At 40.4% G+C, this 20372-nt stretch overlaps 1 protein-coding gene across 7 annotated transcripts in view; it reads right to left on the bottom strand.

The window, feature by feature from the left end:
* Positions 1 to 20372, bottom strand: part of STAU1 (staufen double-stranded RNA binding protein 1) — a 59472-nt gene that overhangs the window by 23683 nt on the left and 15417 nt on the right. For 3 of the 7 annotated variants that reach the window (XM_012760341.3, XM_012760342.3, XM_012760345.3), the window contains 2 exons: positions 4397 to 4535; positions 2563 to 2728 (listed from right to left, as the gene is read on the bottom strand). In XM_012760341.3, coding sequence (XP_012615795.1) covers positions 2563 to 2728; positions 4397 to 4497 — 267 coding nt within the window. In that variant the 5' untranslated portion in view covers positions 4498 to 4535. Of the gene's footprint in view, positions 1 to 2562; positions 2729 to 4396; positions 4536 to 11429; positions 11670 to 14576; positions 15485 to 20372 lie in introns of those variants that run through there. The other 4 variants (XM_012760339.3, XM_012760340.3, XM_076010885.1 and 1 more) reach the window with 3 other exon arrangements.

The following is a 20372-nucleotide window of genomic DNA, read 5'->3' as shown; positions in this document are numbered from 1 at the left end:
AAAGTGAGACTCTGTCTCACAAAAAAAAAAAAAGAAAAAAAAACACATACAAAAAATTAGCTGGGCATGGTGGCGCATGCCTATAGTCCCAGCTACTCGGGAAGCTAAGGGCAGTAGGATCACTTGAGCCCAGGAGACTGAGGTTACTGTGAGCTAGGCTGACGCCATGGCACTCACTCTAGCCTGGGCAACAAAGTGAGACTCTGTCTCTAAAAAAAATTAAAAACAAAAAACCATAACAACAAAAGCAAAAGCCAAATTGCTGGGTCTTACCCTAGACCTACTGCATTAGAATCACATGGGTTGGGCCTAGGAATTTTTTTTAAAAAAACTTCTCAAGTGACTGTGATGCAAACAATCCACAAACCTGTGTTCAGCAATCATTTATCAACTGCTGGCTAGAAGGAACTGAGAAATACCCACACACCATGTGACTCCAATAAGATTAGTGCCAAAATCAAGTTTAAAAAAAAAAGACTCCAAAATAACTCAGATTATACTACCTTTTGTGTTTTAATAACTCTCACCACTTTAAGTTACAACCCAGTCTCTTTTATTTGGTTTTCAGTGAGCTCTGGAAACAGATCATCTTTGTTAGAATATGTGATTACACCAGAAAATGGAAACACAGCGTAACAAAAGAAAAACAAATCCCTCCTGTGCGGCCAGTCATGAAGCCACAGCATACCCTCCAGAGCTGAGTCGCCCTGGATGGCAGCTGGTTACAACGGACCTTAGCAAACACCCTACCCAGGGTCCACTCAGGTTCACACATCTCATCACACACGTCGCCCCCACTGTGCAAGATCTTGTTCTCTGTGAAACTGTTTCCTGGGAGGAATAGCCAAAGCTATCCAGGGATACGTTCAGGTGGCATTTCTTACTGTGATTAAACAGAATCATGAAATCTCAATGTTTTCAATGGGTTCTTTCTGGATCTTTGGTGACTACATTTGTGATAAGACTCTTCCATACCAAAGAGATTCACTAATGCTTTGGCCCCCTCAATGGCATGGAGTCACTGATTTCCTAAGAATTATTGATATATTCCCATTTAGTCACACAATATGAAAATCCTTTTCCTATCACAGTGGTTTTTTAAAACATGTCCCAATAAGAAACAAAATTAAAAAAAAGAAAAATGTAAAAAATAAAAAAAACATGTCCCCAAATTCTTTCACATTCCTCTGATCCAGAAGTGGGGTTCTCCACACTGGAAATGTACTAAAAGGCACTGAATTGTACACCTAAAATGGTTAAAATGGTGAATTTACGTTATGCAATTTTTACCTCAATTTTATAAAATAAATAAATAATGGGGTTCTATATATCTTTCCTTTGAATCTAGGCTCTGCTCCTGCTTCATCTACAGAATATGACAGAAGCAATGCTGTGATTTCTGGGCCTAAGCCTTAAGAAACCAGCAGCTGCCGGACGTAGCAGCTCATGCCTATAATCCTAGCATTTTGAGAGGCCAAGGGAGGAGTGCTTGAGTCCTGGAGTTCAAGACCAGCGTGAGCACCACAGCAAGACCCTGTCTCTACAAAAAAATTTAAAAATTAGCCAGGCGTAATGGTGCATACTAGTAGTCTCAGCTACTTGGGAGGTTGAGGCAGGAGAATCCCCTGAGCCCAGGAGTTTGAGGTTTCAATGAGCTATGACTGTGCCACTGCACTCCAGCCTGGGCAATGAAGCAAGATCCCATCTCAAAAAATAATAATAAAATAAAAAGGAAGGGGGTAAGGGAGGAAAGGAGGAAGAAAGGAAGAAACTGGCAGCCTCTTCCATTTCCTATCTTCCAGAACACTCACTCTTCGAACCCAGCCACCATACCATGTATAAGCAGTCCTCACATAGGTCCACCAAGAGAGGAACGGAGGTCCCTGGGCCAGAGCCCCAGCTGAGCTCTCAGCTGCCAGCCAACACCAACATGTCAGCCACATGAGTGAGCCACCTTTAAAGGAGATCCTCCAGCCCCCCGCAGAGCCATCTCAGCCAAAGCCATGTGAAACGAAGATAAGCTACACCTGCCAAACCCTGCCTTAATTGCAGATTCGGGAACAAAACAGATGACTGAAGATGTTTAAATCATCACTAAGTTTTGCGATGGTTTGTTATGTAGCAATAGATAACAAGCATTTGATAACTAGCAATAGATAACAAGCATAGAAAACAGCTTCAGAAAATTCTCTGACCTGGTACCATAAATCACAGCAGACTCTGATAAGCATAACCTTTAGCACTAAAGAATTCATCCACACATGTTCTTCACAGCTCAACTGAATCACAACCTTTCTAACATGTTCACACCATATTATGTCATTCAAAACTATGCCACAGAGTGAAAAAGAAGGCATCTGACTTTCTTGCTAAGAAATTTAAAAAGGAAAAAGGGGAGAAAAGCAAGGTAGTTACAGAGTACAAAATCCTGTGTAGGCTATCAAATAATAGCAATTACGGACAACTGTCAATGCACCTTTCTAGAAAACATAACTTGAGGTGATGTCCTTCCTCCCACCCTACTGGAAGTGCCATGAAGCCTCAGCTCTGTTCTCTCCTTACCTCCAGCCTCTCAGGCGGGGGCTCATTCTGCAGGATCCTCAACGCTTTAGCAGCAGCATCATGTTTCGCAGCCTGTCTTGTCTTTCCTTTCCCATTAAATTGCTGTCCTCCCACAGAAAGTTCGACTTGATAAAGTAAAGGTGGAACTGGAAATGGGTAAAAGTACCTAAAAAGAAAAAGGTGTTAGGAAAATTATAGGCTGGTAAGTTACCCATACATTTCCTGGCAATCCAGGCATTTCCTTCATCATGGTCCTAATCACATTAGGGTTTGCTTGCTAGTAACAACTCATCAATATATCTAAAGATTTCATAAAAGTTTAAACTGGATTAGAATTGCTACACAGTATAAGCAAATAGTATTTAGCAATTCAAATTTATATTGCACAAAATACAGTGGCTTATAAATTATGAGTTCAATTTATAATGCTAACCTATACTGACAAAACCTAAAACAGATCAGGCTTTGGCTGAGACAGAAACTTGATTTGCTACCTTCTGAAACCTTAGATTTGTATTTGCATGTCTCCAATAAGAGGCTGGGAATTTTAAAGCGTAAGTCTTTTCGAAAGGACCCTCATTTCTAGAAATCCCAACAACCTATATAACCTAGCAGAGCCCAGTTTCTTACATTTCAGAGTTTTTATATTTTTTTTTCTTTTTTTGAGACAGTCTCGCTCTGTTGCCCAGGCTAGAGTGCCGTGGCGTCAGCCTTGCTCACAGCAACCTCAAATCCCTAGGCTCAAGTGATCCTCCTGCCTCAGCCTCCCAAGTAGCTGGGACTACAGGCATGTGCCGCCATGCCCAGCTAATATCTTCTACGTATTTTTAGTTGTCCAGCTAATTTCTTTCTATTTTTAGTAGAGGCAGGGTCTCGCTCTTGCTCAGGCTGGTCTCGAACTCCTGAGCTCAAATGATCTGCCCTCCTTGGCCTCCCAGAGTGCTAGGAGCCACCGCACCTGGCCCAGTGTTTATATTTTAAAAATGGCTCTGGCCCCCGTAAGGAGAGCAGAGAAATGAAGACTTCCATTTTAATCATCAATCTATCCACGAATGAATGGCTTATTATCGCCAGCAGGAGGTTGTCAACATATGGCATTTTCAGGTTTAAATTAATATTTTACTATACCCAAGACTATTTATAAAGCACAAGTTCAAAAGTCAAAAAGTACCCAATAGGCCGGGCGCGGTGGCTCACACCTGTAGTCCTAGCTCTCTGGGAGGCCGAGGCGTGCGAATTGCTCGAGTTCAGGAGTTCGAAACCAGCCTGAGCAAGAGCGAGACCCCGCCTCTACTATAAATAGAAAGAAATTAACTGGCCAACCAAAAATATATACAAAAAATCAGCTGGGCACGGTGGTGCATGTCTGTAATCCCAGCTACTTGGGAGGCTGAGGCAGGAGGATCGCTTGAGCCCAGGAGTTTGAGATTGCTGTGAGCTAGGCTGACGCCATGGCACTCACTCTAGCCTGGGCAACAAATCGAGACTCTGTCTCAAAAAAAAAAAAAGTACCCAATAAACAATAATCAGGAAATCTACATATGCTGAGAATCATGATGTTGAGGAGTCATGTTCAAATACAATTCAGTTGCACAAAGCAGTTACAAGGGTGATCTTTAATCAGGCTGCCTGGGAACACGAGCCACACTACTAAGTGAGGAATATGCTCAAACACATTGCGACAGTAGTTAAGAGCACCAAGACACAGTTCCAAAGGCACAAGCACAATTAAGACCAAATCATTACTCGCTCCACAACCAACAGGTATTATTCTATATAAAAGATCAGCTATATTTTCATCTTTATTGTACAAAAAACCAAAACTCACACGTACCTCGGGGGATAAGCACCTCCTCTCATGTTGTAGTTATAGGTGGACTGCATCCGAGAGTAGGGGTCAACAGGCTTATACATTGGTTTTTTTCCAAGTTTCATGCACAGTGCATTTAGCTCTACGGTAGGGGTTATGCTTTCTGCAAGAAAGAATCAACATAAAGAACTACTTTTTTCTGATATGAGAAAGATGATCTCTAAAATCAAAAAGATTTCTGTTGGCTGGTCCGAAGGTAGTGAGTTATCTCACGTGATTGTTCACAGTCAGTTACAGATTGAACTCCTTGTTCTACTACTTTCCCCCCTCCTCACAACTGCACTTGACTAGTCTTAAAAAATAAATAAATAAATAAATAAATAAATAAATAAATAAATAAATAAATAAATAAATAAATAAAAAGATTTCTGTTAATTGAACTTGTGATGCAGTACATTAAAAGGACCTGAGTACGTCACTGCTAGGCATCAGATCAGGAAATCCAAGAATCTGCTGTGGCGCGGATTTCTCGATATTAAAACACAGTCAACAGCACAAAATCTACCGTAAGGACTATTAGAGGGAGCAACAATTTAACCTAAGATATTACCAGTGAAAGCCATTCAGAACGGTTGTCGGAAATAAGTTCCAATGTACATCAAATTTTTCACAGTTAAAAAATCCCATGTGATGGCCCAAATTGTTTGAGAATACTTAAACAATATAACCTATTTCCTAGGTTATTGTCTTACACTCAGAAGTATATGGTACACACCACTTATTGCACAATGCATTTATTCAGTGCTAACTGGATACAAAACATTGTGCTGAGCTTGAGGGACACAATTCCTGCCTGAGAGAATTTCAAAGAACACAGAACACAAAGAATTATAATACAATGGGATGTGTAACATAAGGAAAGGTGTAAAAATCACTGAAGAGGCATGCAAATTCTATTTGGAGAAATCAGATAAGGCACACAAAATATTCAGATATTTTCATTCTTGACATTTATAATGAGATTTGGCCTGTGGTAATACTTGTTATGAAAATAAGTTCCATTTTCATATGCAAGAGGTTATCTCAGCTTAACAACTTTAGAAAATACACACTATTCATTTTCCAATTTTTTTTTCTTTTGGTTCATCTAATTTATAAATCTTTACAAATGACTTTCAAAAAATCAGCCTCTCCTGAGATATTTCATTTAGGAGGGGAAAAAAAAAGCAAAAGATAATTAGCCTCAAAAGATTAGTTTCAGTGCACAATCATGTTTAAAAATATTTTCAGAGGCTGAGGCAGGAGGATCACTTGACGCCAGGAGTTCAAAACCAGCCTGGGCAACATAGCGGGACCCTGTATCTAAAAAAAAAAAAAATTTAGGGCCAGGCATGGTGGCTAACCCTGTAATCCTAGCACTCTGGGAGGCCAAGGCGGGAGGATCGATCAAGGTCAGGAGTTCAAAACCAGCCTGAGCAAGAGCAAGACCCCGTGTCTACTAAAAACAGAAAGAAATTAGCCAAGCTAAAAAAATAGAAAAAATGAGCCGGGCACAGTGGTGCGTGCCTGTAGTCCCAGCTACTCAGGAGGCTGAGGCAGAAGGATTGCTTGAGCCCAGGATTTTGAGGTTGCTGTGAGCTAGGCTGATGCCATGGCACTCTATCCGTGGCAACAGAGTGAGACTCTATCTCAAAAAAGAAAAAAATGTTTTAATTAGCCAGGTGTAGTGGCGCATGCCTGTAGTCCCAGCGACTCAAGAGGCTGCAGCAGTATTGCTTGAGTCCAGGAGTTCAAGGCTGCAGTGAGCTATGACTTTGCCACTGCACTCTAGCCTGGGCAACACATTAAAACCCTATCTCTAAAAAAAAAAAAAAAAAAAAAAAAAAAAAAAAAAAAACAACAACACTTTGATATCAAACACAGAACAATACTAGCAATGGCAAAATTCAACTTAAATGCACACAAAAATCCACTTTAAAATGCCCTGTTACGATGTATGTAGAAAGAAATAAAAATAACTTGGTTCAGAGTTACTATAATTGGTTCAACTAAATTTAGTGCATGAATCAAATTTATAAGAATATCTTTAGGGTTTGTACAATCGGAGGGCCACATGAGTTACCAGTCTCTCTCTTGCTCGCATTAAAATTATATTTTTTGCATAATTCACATAATTGCATTTTAAATACAGTCTGAAATTTTAGTTCTTTGTTTTTTTGAGACAGGGTCTGGTTCTGTTGCCTGGGGTAGAGTGCAGTGGCATGATTGATCACAGCTCACTGCAACCTCAAACTCCTGGGCTCAAGCAATCCTCATGCCTCAGCCTACCGTAGCTGGAACTACAGGTATGCACCACACTTGGCTAATTTTTTTTAATTTTTTTGTCTTGCTATCACCCAGGCTGGTCTCAAACTCCTGGCCTGAAGCTATCTTCCCACCTCAGTCTCCCAAAGTGCTAGGATTATAGGCGTGAGCCACACTCAGCCAGCCTGAGTCATTTTAAGAGAACCTCTGACCCACAGAATTTGTCTACAGTAGACAACAAATATGAAGTATACAACAAAGAATTCAAAAGCAAAAAGAAAGGTGTGACCAAGACCTTTCCAGATTCACTCTGCATACCAAGGCCTGGAATGACTTCAGGCACCTGACGGGGGGACCCCTGCTAAAACAGCCACTCCTGACATAGCCTTCAGGTCCGTAGTCCCCAACCCTTCACCAGACACATTGCTTAATTAGTATTCTCCTTCCTTGGTCTTCTGTTTGAAGTGATATTACCTACTTTTATATTTCAGTAATTAATATTTACATTTCATCATTCTTTTTAATGATCAGGAGACATATAACTGAAAATCAGCACTTCTAACCAACAAAGTATAATCAACATTACCCACACTGACTTGACATGATTCCACCTAAAACTTATATTCCTGATAATCTCTACAACTTTATCAAGGAAAAAGATGTACTTCAATTAAGCCTTTCTGAAATCTTAGAAAACATTTGGTAACACCCCACCCTTCCTATGACCACTTTTCCAGATTGCCAGGAGTTGAGGGACAGTAGACTGGGAACCACTGCTTCAGAGTGAAATTAAGGTTCACAAAAGATAAACATCTGCCACTGATAGTGTACAACCTATGCTTTTGACATCAGTTAAGAAATTATTCATATAAATTCTGAATGTATACCCCTAGACACACTTTTGAAAAGAACCTATCTTAGCCGGGCGCGGTGGCTCACGCCTGTAATCCTAGCTCTCTGGGAGGCTGAGGCGGGCGGATCCTTTGAGCTCAGGAGTTCGAAACTAACCTGAGCAAGAGCAAGACCCCGTCTCTACTATAAATAGAAAGAAATTAATTGGCCAACTAATATATATAGAAAAAATTAGCCGGGCATGGTGGCGCATGCCTGTAGTCCCAGCTACTCGGGAGGCTGAGGCAGCAGGATCGCTTGAGCCCAGGAGTTTGAGGTTGCTGTGAGCCAGGCTGACGCCACGGCACTCACTCTAGCCTGGGCAACAAAGTGAGACTCTGTCTCAAAAAAAAAAAAAAAAAGAACCTATCTTGGCCCATGCATAATCCATGGATTCCTTCCCTTGTTACGAAAAGGGAGAGCTATGGGCTTAGGAGATTGTGTTTCTTCCAAAGCTTTGGCAACAGCTTTATGTTAACCTTTTTTTTTTCTTGCTATTTTGAGATAAGGTCTTGCTCGGTTGTCCAGTCTAGAGTGCAATGGTGTGATCATAGCTCACTGCAGCCTCGAACTTTTTAAATACTAATTCATTTGATTTACCAGTGCAGATTTCCAAGTGTTAGCTGTACGGTAAATACCTACAAATCCAATGTGTGAGCTCTCAATTCATGGAACCTGATGTCAATTGTAGTAAGTCAATTGGACCTTGAACACTTTTTAAAGTCATGGCCTAAGAGGCCTAGTCACTATCTTGTAATTTATCTTGTCACCCCTTTTTACTTTGTTGTTTTTATAAACAAACAAAAAAAAAAGATTATGTATCCAGTGACAAACACTGGAAACTCTTCCAATTACTTCTCATGAAAGATATTTTGCAAACTTGATTTTAGACACATTAAGACAATGTTTGTTTGGATGCTGTTATGTGTTTACAGACTCTTGTCTAAAAACATAACCTCCTCTTCTGGGAGGCCGAGGTGGGTGGATCGTTTGAGTTCAGGAGTTCGAGACCAGCCTGAGCAAGAGCAAGCCCCCGTCTCTACTATAAATAGAAAGAAATTAATTGGCCAACTAATATATATAGAAAAAAATCAGCCGGGCATGGTGGTGTGTGCCTGTAGTCCCAGCTACTCCGGAGGCTGAGGCAGTAGGATTGCTTAAGCCCAGGAGTTTGAGATTGGTGTAAGCAAGGCTGACGTCACAGCACTCACTGTATTCTGGGCAACAAAGTGAGACTCTGTTTCAAAAAAAATAAAAATAAAAACATTACCTCCTTAGGACAAGTTTGGGAATGTCGGCTTGGTTCTAAAATGTTGTTCAGACATTGCCTCCACATTCAGATGAAAAATCAGATCCACAGCAAGCAAAGATCTCAAAGTGTTTCTGAACTCAACTCAAAGGAGGCATCCAAACAGCTTCTTTCCTCCTTTTTAAGGTAACCCAGTGTACATCTCCATTCTTTTTTTTTTTTTTTTTGAGACAGAGTCTCACTTTGTTGTCCAGGCTAGCGTGAGTGCCATGGCTTCAGCCTCACTCACAGCGACCTCAAACTCCTGGGCTCAAGCAATCCTACTGCCTCAGCCTCCTGAGTAGCTGGGACTACAAGCATGCGCCACCATGCCCAGCTAATTTTTTTTTCTATATTAGTTGGCCAATTAATTTCTTTCTATTTATAGTAGAGACAGGGTCTCGCTCTTGCTCAGGCTGGTTTCGAAATCCTGACCTTGAGCAATCCGCCCACCTTGGCCTCCCAGAGTGCTAGGATTACAGGCGTGAGCCACCCCGCCCGGCCTAAAAGGGAAATTTTAAAGAATCCTTGATCCCCCTTGAAACATCAGGGATCTTCCATGTAAGTTCTGCAGTTCACAAGGTTATTCATTTAAGTACCGACAGCATGAACTCAAAACTCAGGCGAGCAGGGAAGTCAAACCACAGAAGCCCACAATGCGGTATAATCCTTGGTCATTTTGGTGACTGTTTCGTGGAAAGATGCTGAAGGGGAACATATGAAAAAAGCAAAACAGAGTCACTCTTATCTACGGTCTTGCCTTTTTCCAGGGCTTTTCCCATCTGACACTGTTTGCCACTCTGATGCATTCTGTTGGTAGCAAAGTCAGAATCTTGGTTTTGATAGAAATAAAAGTATACCACACCTCTAATTTTTAAAAAGTCACCCAGGAGGGAACAAATTCTGTTCTTGATCAACTTGTGGGGGGAAGAAAATGTGATTATAGATGAACACACAGCCAAACCACCTAAAGTACTAAAAGTTCAAGTGACAGTACATATGCCAAAATGTAATAAAAACAGTTAATAAAGGGAATCCCAAAGTTAAGGTCTGCAAAAAAAAAATCCTAGCTCTCTGGGAGGCTGAGGCGAATGGATCGCTTAAGGTCAGGAGTTCGAAACCAGCCTGAGCAAGAGCGAAACCCTGTCTCTACTAAAAATAGAAAGAAATTAATTGGACAACTAAAAATATATAGAAAAAATTAGCCGGGCATGGTGGTGCATGCCTGTAGTCCCAGCTACTCGGGAGGGTGAGGTAGGAGGATCGCTTGAGCCCATGAGTTTGAGGTTGCTGTGAGCTAGGCTGACGCCACAGCAACAGAGCGAGACTGTCTCCCCCCCCCCAAAAAAAAACCAAAAAAAAAGAAAACTTTTCAAATGTAATTATGCTTTAACACTTTTAAACTAGTTTCATGTGCGTGCGAAATTTGTTTTTTTTAAATGCATAATGGCTTAATAACAGCTGGCACTTCTTAAGCATTTACTAAGTGCCAGGCATCTCACTCCACACTTAACCATATAGTCTTTCGTTTAATTCTCACAATGAACTTATTCAGCTCGTCTCCATTTTACAGATGAGGATGCTGAGGTTCAAAAAAAGTAGTAACTTGTAAGTTACTACTTACACAAAGCAAGTAAGAAGCTGAGATTCAAACCCAGACCTGTCTGACTCCAAAGACCACTCACCTAACCATGCTGTGCTATGGTCCCTATTCGTGACTGTGCTTAAGGTTATTTTTAGTCAAATGAAGAGAAACTTGATTCACTAAGGCTTAAAGTTTGCATGTGAAGAAAAATGAGGCATAGTGAGATAAATAACTCATTCTTAATACTATTATTGCTGCTGCAAGACTAGGATTCTAAACAGGAGGCCCAAGTCCTTATTACTCATTCTGTATCCCCTTATACTTCAGCTGCAAAAGATAACACTAGGTAAGCAAGAATTAAGTCCCAAGATGTACATTATTACAGATACCAAACAAGCTTCAAAGACTAAATTCTTGAATAACAATCAGCAAAATGTCAAGTTATAGTCAGTCCTTCATTCTCTAAGAGGAACACTAAGGATAAATTAAATCACAGACAATGCAAAATACCCACTTTGAAACTAATTTCTACCTGGCATCTTCATACCTTTTGCCTAGATTACTAACAAAGGACAAAACTGATTTCCCATCACCTCCTCTTCCTACCCAGTCTAAGGTCCATGTGCAAACAAGCAGGAAAGGAGCCAGAGGTAGGTTACAGACAGCAGGAGACCCAGACCCTGGAATATTCATGGGAAATCAATCAAGGGGCTGGAGAACTGTCTCTATCCAGAATCCCAAACAACCATACAGTTATAAATTTTAGAAGCCAAATATTCCAAACAGAACCATATCTTTTCTTTGACCTATTCTGCAAAGATGAAAAAAGCAGCAACTCTTCAAAAATCTATACTTTTGCGACTCTTTCGGATGACCTCAGTAGTTTGAAAATACATTCTTTGAATCACAACACCATTTTCAAGAGTATAAAATGATACAAAACATTCCTGGTGGGTTATAAATGCACAAGCAGTATGGACAATATTTACCTTATGATGAGCTGGATCTCACTCACACAAAAACTTACACTGAGGCTGAATCTTGTTGAAATGGCCTAACTCATTCACAAGACACAGTGAGGTTTTCTCTTTGGGGTCTGCCATGTTAGAAGAAACTGAAAAATAACATAAGACCACTGAAGTCAACCAGCAGTATATAAGACTGCTATTCTCCCAGGGATATGAAAATAGAGGAAAAACCAACTAAAAGATTTAGACAGCAGTAATGCAAAACTGCAAACCACACATCTAAAGAAGATACAACTGAGGTCTTTTCTGAACCAGTTGAGGCCAGGTAACCTAGGAGAGGGTATGTCTTCAAAGGAGAGAGAACTGGCCAGGCACGGTGTAATCCTAGCACTCTGGGAGGCCGAGGCGGGTGATTGCTCAAGGTCAGGAGGTCGAAACCAGCCTTAGCAAGAGCGAGATCCCATCTCTACTTAAAAAATAGAAATTAGGCCGGGCGCGGTGGCTCACGCCTGTCATCCTAGCTTTCTGGGAGGCCGAGACGGGTGGATAGCTGCTGCTTCAGGGGTTCGACACCAGCCTGAACACTGCCTGAGCACAGTCAGACCCCGTCTCTAAAAAATCTAAAAAAAAAAAAAAAAAATAGAAATTAACGAACTAATAATATATATAGAGAAAAAATTAGCTGGGCATAGTGGCACATGCCTGTGGTCCCAGCTACTCGGGAGGCTGAGGCAAAAGGATTGCTTGAGCCCAGGAATTTGAGGTTGCTGTGAGCTAGGCTGACACCACGGCATTCTAGCCCCAGGAACAGAGCAAGACTCTGTCTCCGAAAAACAAGCCAGGCATGGTGGCTCACGCCTGTAATCCTAGCACTCTGGGAGGCCTAGGTACGAGAATTACTCAAGGTCAGGAGTTCCAAACTTGACCAAGTGATCAAGAGCGAGACACTGTCTCTACTAAAAATAGAAAGAAACTATGGGCAGGTGTGGTGGCTCATGCCTATAATCCTAGCACTGTGGGAGGCTGAGGCAGGCGGACTGCTCCAGGTCAGGAGTTCGAAACCAGCCTGAGCAAGAGCAAGACCCCCGTCTCTACTATAAATACAAAGAAATTAACTGGCCAACTAATATATATATAGGAAAACTTAGCCGGGCATGGTGGTGGTGCATGCCTGTAGTCCCAGCTACTCCGGAGGCTGAGACAGCAGGATTGCTTGAGCCCAGGAGTTTGAGGTTGCTATGAGCTAGGCTGACGCCACGGCACTCACTCTAGCCTGGTCAACAAAGCAAGACTCTGTCTCAAAATTAATTAATTAATTAATTAAAATAAAATAAAATAAAAATAGAAAGAAATTAATTGGCCAACTAAAAATATATATATTAAAAAATTAGCCTGGGCTGGGCGCAGTGGCTCACACCTGTAATCCTAGCATTCTGGGAGGCTGAGGCAGGCAGATTGCTCAAGGTCAGGAGTTTGAAACCAGCCTGAGCAAGAGACCCCAGTCTCGACTATATATAGGAAAAAATTAATTGGCCAACTAAAAATATATATAGAAAAAATTAGCCAGGCATGGTGGCACATGCCTGTAGTCCCAGGTACTCAGGAGGCTGAGGCAGAAGGATTGCTTGAACCCAGGAGTTTGAGGTTGCTGTGAGCTAGGCTGATGCCACGACACTCTAGCCCAGGCAACAGAGTGAGACTGTCTCATAAAAAAGGAGAGAGAGAAAGAACAGAAGTGAGGGGGATAACTACACCACAACAGGCAAGCAACAACTGAACTCAGACAAAGTACTGCTATCAAAACTAACTAAGGGAATAACAAGGAGGTCTTCTAAGCTGAGAGAAGCTGGTTCCCAAAAGAGTACAGTTGCCAGCTGTGCTCTGTTCATTATTTTACCAAATTCAACAGGCCAATACCATCTCTCAAACAATGTCATTCTCCACAGAGCAAATTTCTCAATAGTGGGGCATCCCCTATTCTTTTCTCCAGAGGCTGCCATCTTCACACTTTAACTATTTCTGACAGTTCTATAAGTAAAATAAAGTAGCCTTAGTGGAAGGGAGTTTTACATAGTCAATAGGATTTGGATATAAGAACATATTAAAAGAAAATCAATAAATCCCTTAAATAGCCTGTGTCTTATCCTTTTAAGACAGTTTCACATGGCAAATTTGGGAGAAAGTGGATCTCTAGAATGCTACCTGGTGAACCAGTGCAAGCAATTCCAGAAGTAGCATGGAAGATGCTACACAGATGAGAATGGGAGAGGCAAACACTGCAAGAAGAGATTTACTAAGCAAAGGAAATGAGAGGGCAAAGAAGGAAATGTAAGGGAAATTGCCAGGCCTAAGTAAGGAGTTGAAAAGATTTTGTTATAAGCTGATGTTGGTATGGAGACACCCATACTGCACCCCACTTATTTATTTGGTCTTGACACTTTAGTGGGGGAAGGGGGATGGGAAGCAGAAGATTGTTTTTAGGTTTTGTTCCTCCAAGTGTTTCAAGTCTTTTCTAACAGTGAGTACCTTTAGTTCGTTTTCATTTTCTTAATAATCCAATTTGAATGCTTCTAAACATATCTCCTTTTTAAAAATCTCTGCTTCTTTATTCAATTTCTAATTGGTCCTCGCTATGATTTCTAAGCTACCTCTGGAACTCCCAGACTTAAAATTACTTGTTCAAAATAAAAATTAATAAATGCCAATACACTCTTTTGCTTTCTAGTAAATCTGGCTGTTCCCCTGCTTGGGATAAAATCTTACAGACATACAAAAAGGGGGCTTATGCACATACAAGAGCTCTTTTGTCAGTTCTGGGAAATAATTTTAAATGCAGAATTTTCCCATACAACAATGAATATTCACCAAAGTGATATTTATGGTTCAATTCTTTCTGCCAGCCACCACTCTACAATAGACCAGGCTTTACAGTTTGAATAGTTTTTAATTCTTTCTTACAGCTTAAAATGGTCTGTCAACTGAGGCCTCTGTCAATCCCATACATAACCAGTGTTCTACATCTGAGATAAAGAAGTGTGGATGGTAGTACTTTCTTCTGCTTCTTGAAGATAAATGTGAGAGCTCCCTACAACTGCAACCTACTTATCAGATCAGAAAACAGGCTAAGAAAACATTTGAAACAGAAGACACTTGGATTTGCATGCTTACCTGCAGCTGCACTGGTGGATGTAATAGATGCAGAGGGTAAAGCAGAGTTTTGAATAGGTCTACCTGCATGTTCAGAGGGCAGAGAGCTAGTAGTAGAAGGAATACTCATCAAAGGCTGTGAGAGAAGAGACTGGTTCTTGTTCAGTATTTGGCTCCCTGAGAGAGCAGCAGATGGGTTCTGAACTTGCACTTGAACTTGAGACATGGTCACTTTCAACAAAAGTGAATAACTGCAGGTAAACAGCTTTCAGTGCAGGTTAATTCAGTGCTATGAAGTCTAAAGTTCTACCTAAAAGTTGTAAGGGAAAGAAAATAAAAAAGGTAAATTATAGAGGAGATATGTAATTGCCAGTGTTCAGTCAAAACTGGTGTCACCTACTCAGTTATGAAAATAGCCCAGTTCAGCATATAGCTATGCTGATTTATTAGAAATGTTTCTCTTTGGTATATAGTAAGTTTCCTGGCCTTGTGACTTTCCCCCAGTGTTTTTAAAATGATCTTATTAATACAATACCTATATGTTCTGCATGTTCATTTTACAGAGCATCAGTATGGCATAACAGTATTTATTGTTGAATATTAAGAATTATAGGCCGGGCGCGGTGGCTCACGCCTGTAATCCTAGCTCTCTGGGAGGCCGAGGCGGGCGGATTGCTCGAGGTCAGGAGTTCAAAACCAGCCTGAGCAAGAGCGAGACCCCGTCTCTACTATAAATAGAAAGAAACTAATTGGCCAACTAATATATATAGAAAAATATTAGCCGAGCATGGTGGCACATGCCTGTAGTCCCAGCTACTTGGGAGGCTGAGGCAGCAGGATTGCTTGAGCCCAGGAGTTTGAGGTTGCTGTGAGCTAGGCTGACGCCACGGCACTCACTCTAGCCTAGGCAACAAAGCGAGACTCTGTCTCAAAAAAAAAAAAAAAAAAAAAAAAAAGAATTATAACCTACAGCTTACATTGAAGAATGTAAATTTAGGCCAGGCGTGGTAGCTCACTCCTGTAATCCTAGCACTCTGGGAGGCCAAGGCGGAGGATCGCTCAAGGTCAGGAGTTTGAAACCAGCCTGAGCAAGAGCAAGACTCCGTCTCTACTAAAAATAGAAAGAAATCAATTGGCCAACTAAAAATATATAGAGAAAAAATTAGCCGGGCATGGTGGCACATGCATATAGTCCCAGCTACTTGGGAGGCTGAGGCAGGAGGACGCTTGAGCCCAGGAATTTGAGGTTGCTGTGAGCGAGGCTGACGCCACGGCACTCTAGCCTGGGCAACACAGTGAGACTCTGTCTCAAAAAAAAAAAAAAAACAATGCAAATTTAAAAGTTTAGAAAGGTTTTCATGGTATATGAGATATGATAATGGCTCCTGATCTCAAAATTATGAGAAATTAAAAGCAAACTAGGTTCTTAACACCATTAACAGGTGAATGTGACACTGCTCCCACTTAGAGGCCAAGGCTTTAAGACTGACAGCTTTAGGGCTTTTAAGTTGACTGAAGGAAAGAAGAAGGTTCTTACTTCTGCTGTTTCTTTTTCCCTATGACTATAAGAGATGTATTTGTTTTCCTAAGAGGTTTCAGATGTTCTGATTTAATTACAAATCCCAAACAAGAAAACTTGTTACACCCACATCAAGGCCCCCAGATCCTGAGAAGTGATCTGAATAACAAAGACCATTCAATAGTATTTTTACTATTGAAAGAGTGGAGAAGATGAAGGAGAGAGGAATAGATTAGACTGGAAATTTTACTGGTGTGGCTGGGGGTGGGGAGCACAGGAGACTGTTTATTTCCTCCTTTAAGTTAAGAGGATAGCAAAGGGATTATTCCTAAATACACTTAAATCTCTTTACAAGTCAAAAATAAGGAAAGTTATGTTCATTTTCATGACCAACCTTGAAAAAGCTGAAAATGTTTTAAACGAGTCAAAAGTACTTAAAAATAACCAGCAATAACAAAGAACAGAAATGACAGGTCAGGAAATAGCCAACCAAAGCAGAAACCAGCAAACCAACTAATTAATAGTTCTCTTGCAGACGAACTGTTTGTTGCTTTAATTTTTTAAAAAGTCTCAAAATGATTTTTAAAGCTGGACCTCTAGAAAGAGAGGAATGACTAGAGCAATTAAGATACTTGCAAAATCCCAGCACATCCGCTCTTGCTGCAAACAAAAAGGACTGCAAAACTCACAAGAAACTCAGCTGAAATATGACTTTGGATAACAGAGGCATAAGCATTACCTTATTCAACGAATTGCCCCAAGAATGCAGTTGTTCTGCATTTACTTTCAGAATCAGAACAAAATAACAAAAGAGGTCCATAGAAGATCTAAATAATGATCTTAGCAGACAATTTGCCACTGTCAAGAAACAAGACCACAAGTTTAGAAGTCAGCTATGACCTTGTTTCACTGGTTTTTTATTTTTTCCCTTCAGCTGCCAAAATAGAAATACTTCTCTCTCTCCCCCTTGCTTACTTACTCCTTTTCCCTTCCCTGCTTTTTCAAAAAACTATCTTGAGAGTATTTTTTACAACAACAAAAAATCACTTATAGTGTACTTACAACTTCACATCAACCATAGGTCACAAGGCAAAAAAATAAGCCAAAAGCAAAGCATCTGTTCTGGAGTCTAGCCCCATCCCAGAAACACCCCCAACTCCCCTAGGCAGCTCTGAGAATCTGAGACTCTGAATGAACGCCTAAATTTAGAAAGGGTGAGGTTCAAAGGGATATTTTTTAGTTAATGCTGTCTAAAGCAGGCCCACTGCCAGCAATTCCAGTCACAGTCATAAATACATAGGTTTTCTAGAGACTGAGAAAGGAACTGCCCCCAAACATGTTAACCTCAAGTTCACCTGAAGGAGTTGTGTCTTTCTAACAATTGGTTGAAAAAAGCAGTTCAAAACTACAAATAAAAAAATGTTTAAACTCTCCAAAATAAGACTGTGTACTTCATAAACTTTAAATTTCCAACATGTCATATTAAAATTTGAAAAACAGTATGAATTTGCTCATAAATTTTTAGTTACTTGCTAATTTAACACTTTAATGTCTCTTCTTTAAGCCTGAACAAAGCATCTAAAGCAGTGGTTCTCAACAAGGGGCAATTCTGTTTCCCCAAGGGACATATGCCAAGGTCTGGAAAGGTTTTTTGGTTGCCACAACTAGTGGGCTGGGGTGTGGGGGAAACCTACTGGTATCTAATGGGTAGAGAGACCAGGAACATTGTTTCAAGTATACATATATTAATCCACCAAATAAAATCTTACTAATGTAGTAAGTAGCTTATGTTCTTTTTGTTTGTTTGTTTTTACCCCAGCAGTTTATATGCTTAAACAGGAAAAGAAAATCCCCTTTCTATCTCAAAAGGCTCTAAAAAAAATTGATGGGACCCCATCTCTACAAAAAATAGAAGTTAGGCCGGGTGTGGTGGCTCACGCCTGTAATCCTAGCACTCTGGGAGGCCAAGGCGGGAGGACTGCTTGAGCTCAGGAGTTCAAGACCAGCCTGAGCTAGAGTGAGACCCTGTCTCTACTATAAGTAGAAAGAAATTAGCCAAACAACTAAGAATAGAAAAAAATTAGCTGGGCATGGTGGCACATGCCTGTTGTAAACGGTATGTGTGTGGGGGGGGGGGGGGGATATATACACTGTTTACCCACATAATTCAAAACAAAACTTTTCACTACTGATACTTATATAGTTCACAGCAGCCTTCAGGGGAATAATGGAATTTTGGAAAAACTACTTCTGTATTAATTTTGAACCTGTTGCTCAACAGTACTGTCCTAAAGATCAAATCCTAAATGCAAACTTAAGTCCTTTCCTTTAAACTTGTCCTTGTTTTCCACCAGGCAAACTAAGAATTCAGGAGGTCAAAAAATGCTTCATTAGAGTCTTCTTAAAGACAAAAAATATTTTATACACAGCAAAATTAAGTTGAAGAGTTTGAAACAAATATTTTTTAGATCTTGCTGGCACTGGAAACCCCTTTGCCTATGAAGCCTGGTTGTGCTGTCATTTCCCTGGCTCCTTACTTCCTGCCTCCCACACAAATAAGGCCTTTAATCTGGTTTTTTCCCTACTTGGAGGGCGTTACACATCACCTCAAGAAAGCATACTCATCTTACTCTAAAGCCCTAAATTTATGGAGCATATATAGGCATTATAACACTAAGAGGGGTAAAATGATGGTGTTATAGGCATTTCTTTTAAAAGTTTCCTTAATTCAAAAAAAAAGTTTCCTTAATTCCAAGTCACCCCAGGTCCTAATACTGGCAAGGTAACACAAAAATGTTTTCATAAAAATAGTCACCAGGTGTAGTGGCTCGTGGCCATAATCTCAGCTATTTGGGAGGCTGAGGTGGAAAGATAGCTTGAGCCCAGGAATTCAAGACCAGCCTGGGTGATAAAGGAAGACCCCATCTCAAAAAAGAAAAAGAATCTCACCTTGACTGGCAGCTACCATTTTACAAGTGTCAAGTACTTTTTATGGGTTGTGGGGATGAGGAATCTAGGCACATGAACTCTACAAAAGCATTTTTTTAAAAATTATACATGAAGTGCTAACAAGTGGTCAGGCACAATGTGTATATTCCTTACTCATCTGCAAACCTACCAAAACTATACTATACTGAGCACAGAGTCTAAGTAATTTCTTTAATATACAAGAAGGCAGATCCTTCTAGAAATGGTTTACAAAAATCTCTACAATAGTGCTTAGTCTTACTCACTTTCCACTAAGTAGTATCAAATAACTACTTAAGCGGTTATAGAAACACTTTTAATAACCAATTTTTTAAGTGGATTGACACATGACCTAAACTTTTGTGTAATCAACACATCATTCTCCTTTGTAATAAGTGATATTTCCAAATAATATGTGTTTGGAAAAACAGAAATTAAAAGAAAGAAGTCATCCCAATTCTGGACAAGCTTCCTTTTAAGACAGCCATAAACTTTCACTATCTCCCCTCGCAAGTCCTTCAGTAAATCTGATGTAACATGGATACACAGATACAAAGAAATACTCAAGTTCCCTGCCATGATAAAGCAATAGTAATACCAATACCAATTTTAGAATATATTCATTCAATATTCAACAAAAATGTGTCTACTAAGTATCTACTAAGATCTACTAAGTATCTACTACATGTAAATCCATAAATGGTAAATCTACCATTTAATGGTAGATTTAAGTCAAATTCTGGAAACAGTCTATATGTTAAACTCTTCCTCAAAGAAACAAGACAAGATATTTAAGCAATCAACTGCAAATTTATTAATTTGGTCTCTAGTTTTTGAGAGGCTCTACTCCCAGAGAAATTTGGTCAACAATAACAAAGTTTAAAAAGTTAAGGAATAAACCATGTTTCCTGTAACAAAGTCCTTTTGTTTTTTCAAGAGACAGGTTCTTACTCTGTCACCCAGCCTGGAGTACAGTTCTGCGATAAGAGCTCATAGCAGGCTGGGCACGGTGGCTCCCGCCTGTAATCCTAGTACTCTGGGAGGCCCAGGTAAAAGGATCGCTCAAGGTCAGGAGTTTGAAACCAGCCTGAGCAAGAGCAAGACATCGTCTCTACTATAAATAGAAAGAAATTAATTGGCCAACTAAAAATATATATATGAAAAAATTAGCCGGGCATGGTGGCACATGCCTGTAGTCCCAGCTACTTGGGAGGCTGAGGCAGAAGGATTGCTTGAGCCCAGGAGTTTGAAGTTGCTGTGAGCTAAGCTGATGCCACAGCACTCTAGCACAGGCAACAGAAGTGAGACTCTGTCTCAAAAACAAAAAAACA

The sequence above is a fragment of the Microcebus murinus genome, chromosome 16, assembly GCF_040939455.1.
Source record: "Microcebus murinus isolate Inina chromosome 16, M.murinus_Inina_mat1.0, whole genome shotgun sequence".
Classification (NCBI taxonomy): domain Eukaryota; kingdom Metazoa; phylum Chordata; class Mammalia; order Primates; family Cheirogaleidae; genus Microcebus; species Microcebus murinus.
This window is presented reverse-complemented; position numbering and strand designations above follow the sequence as displayed.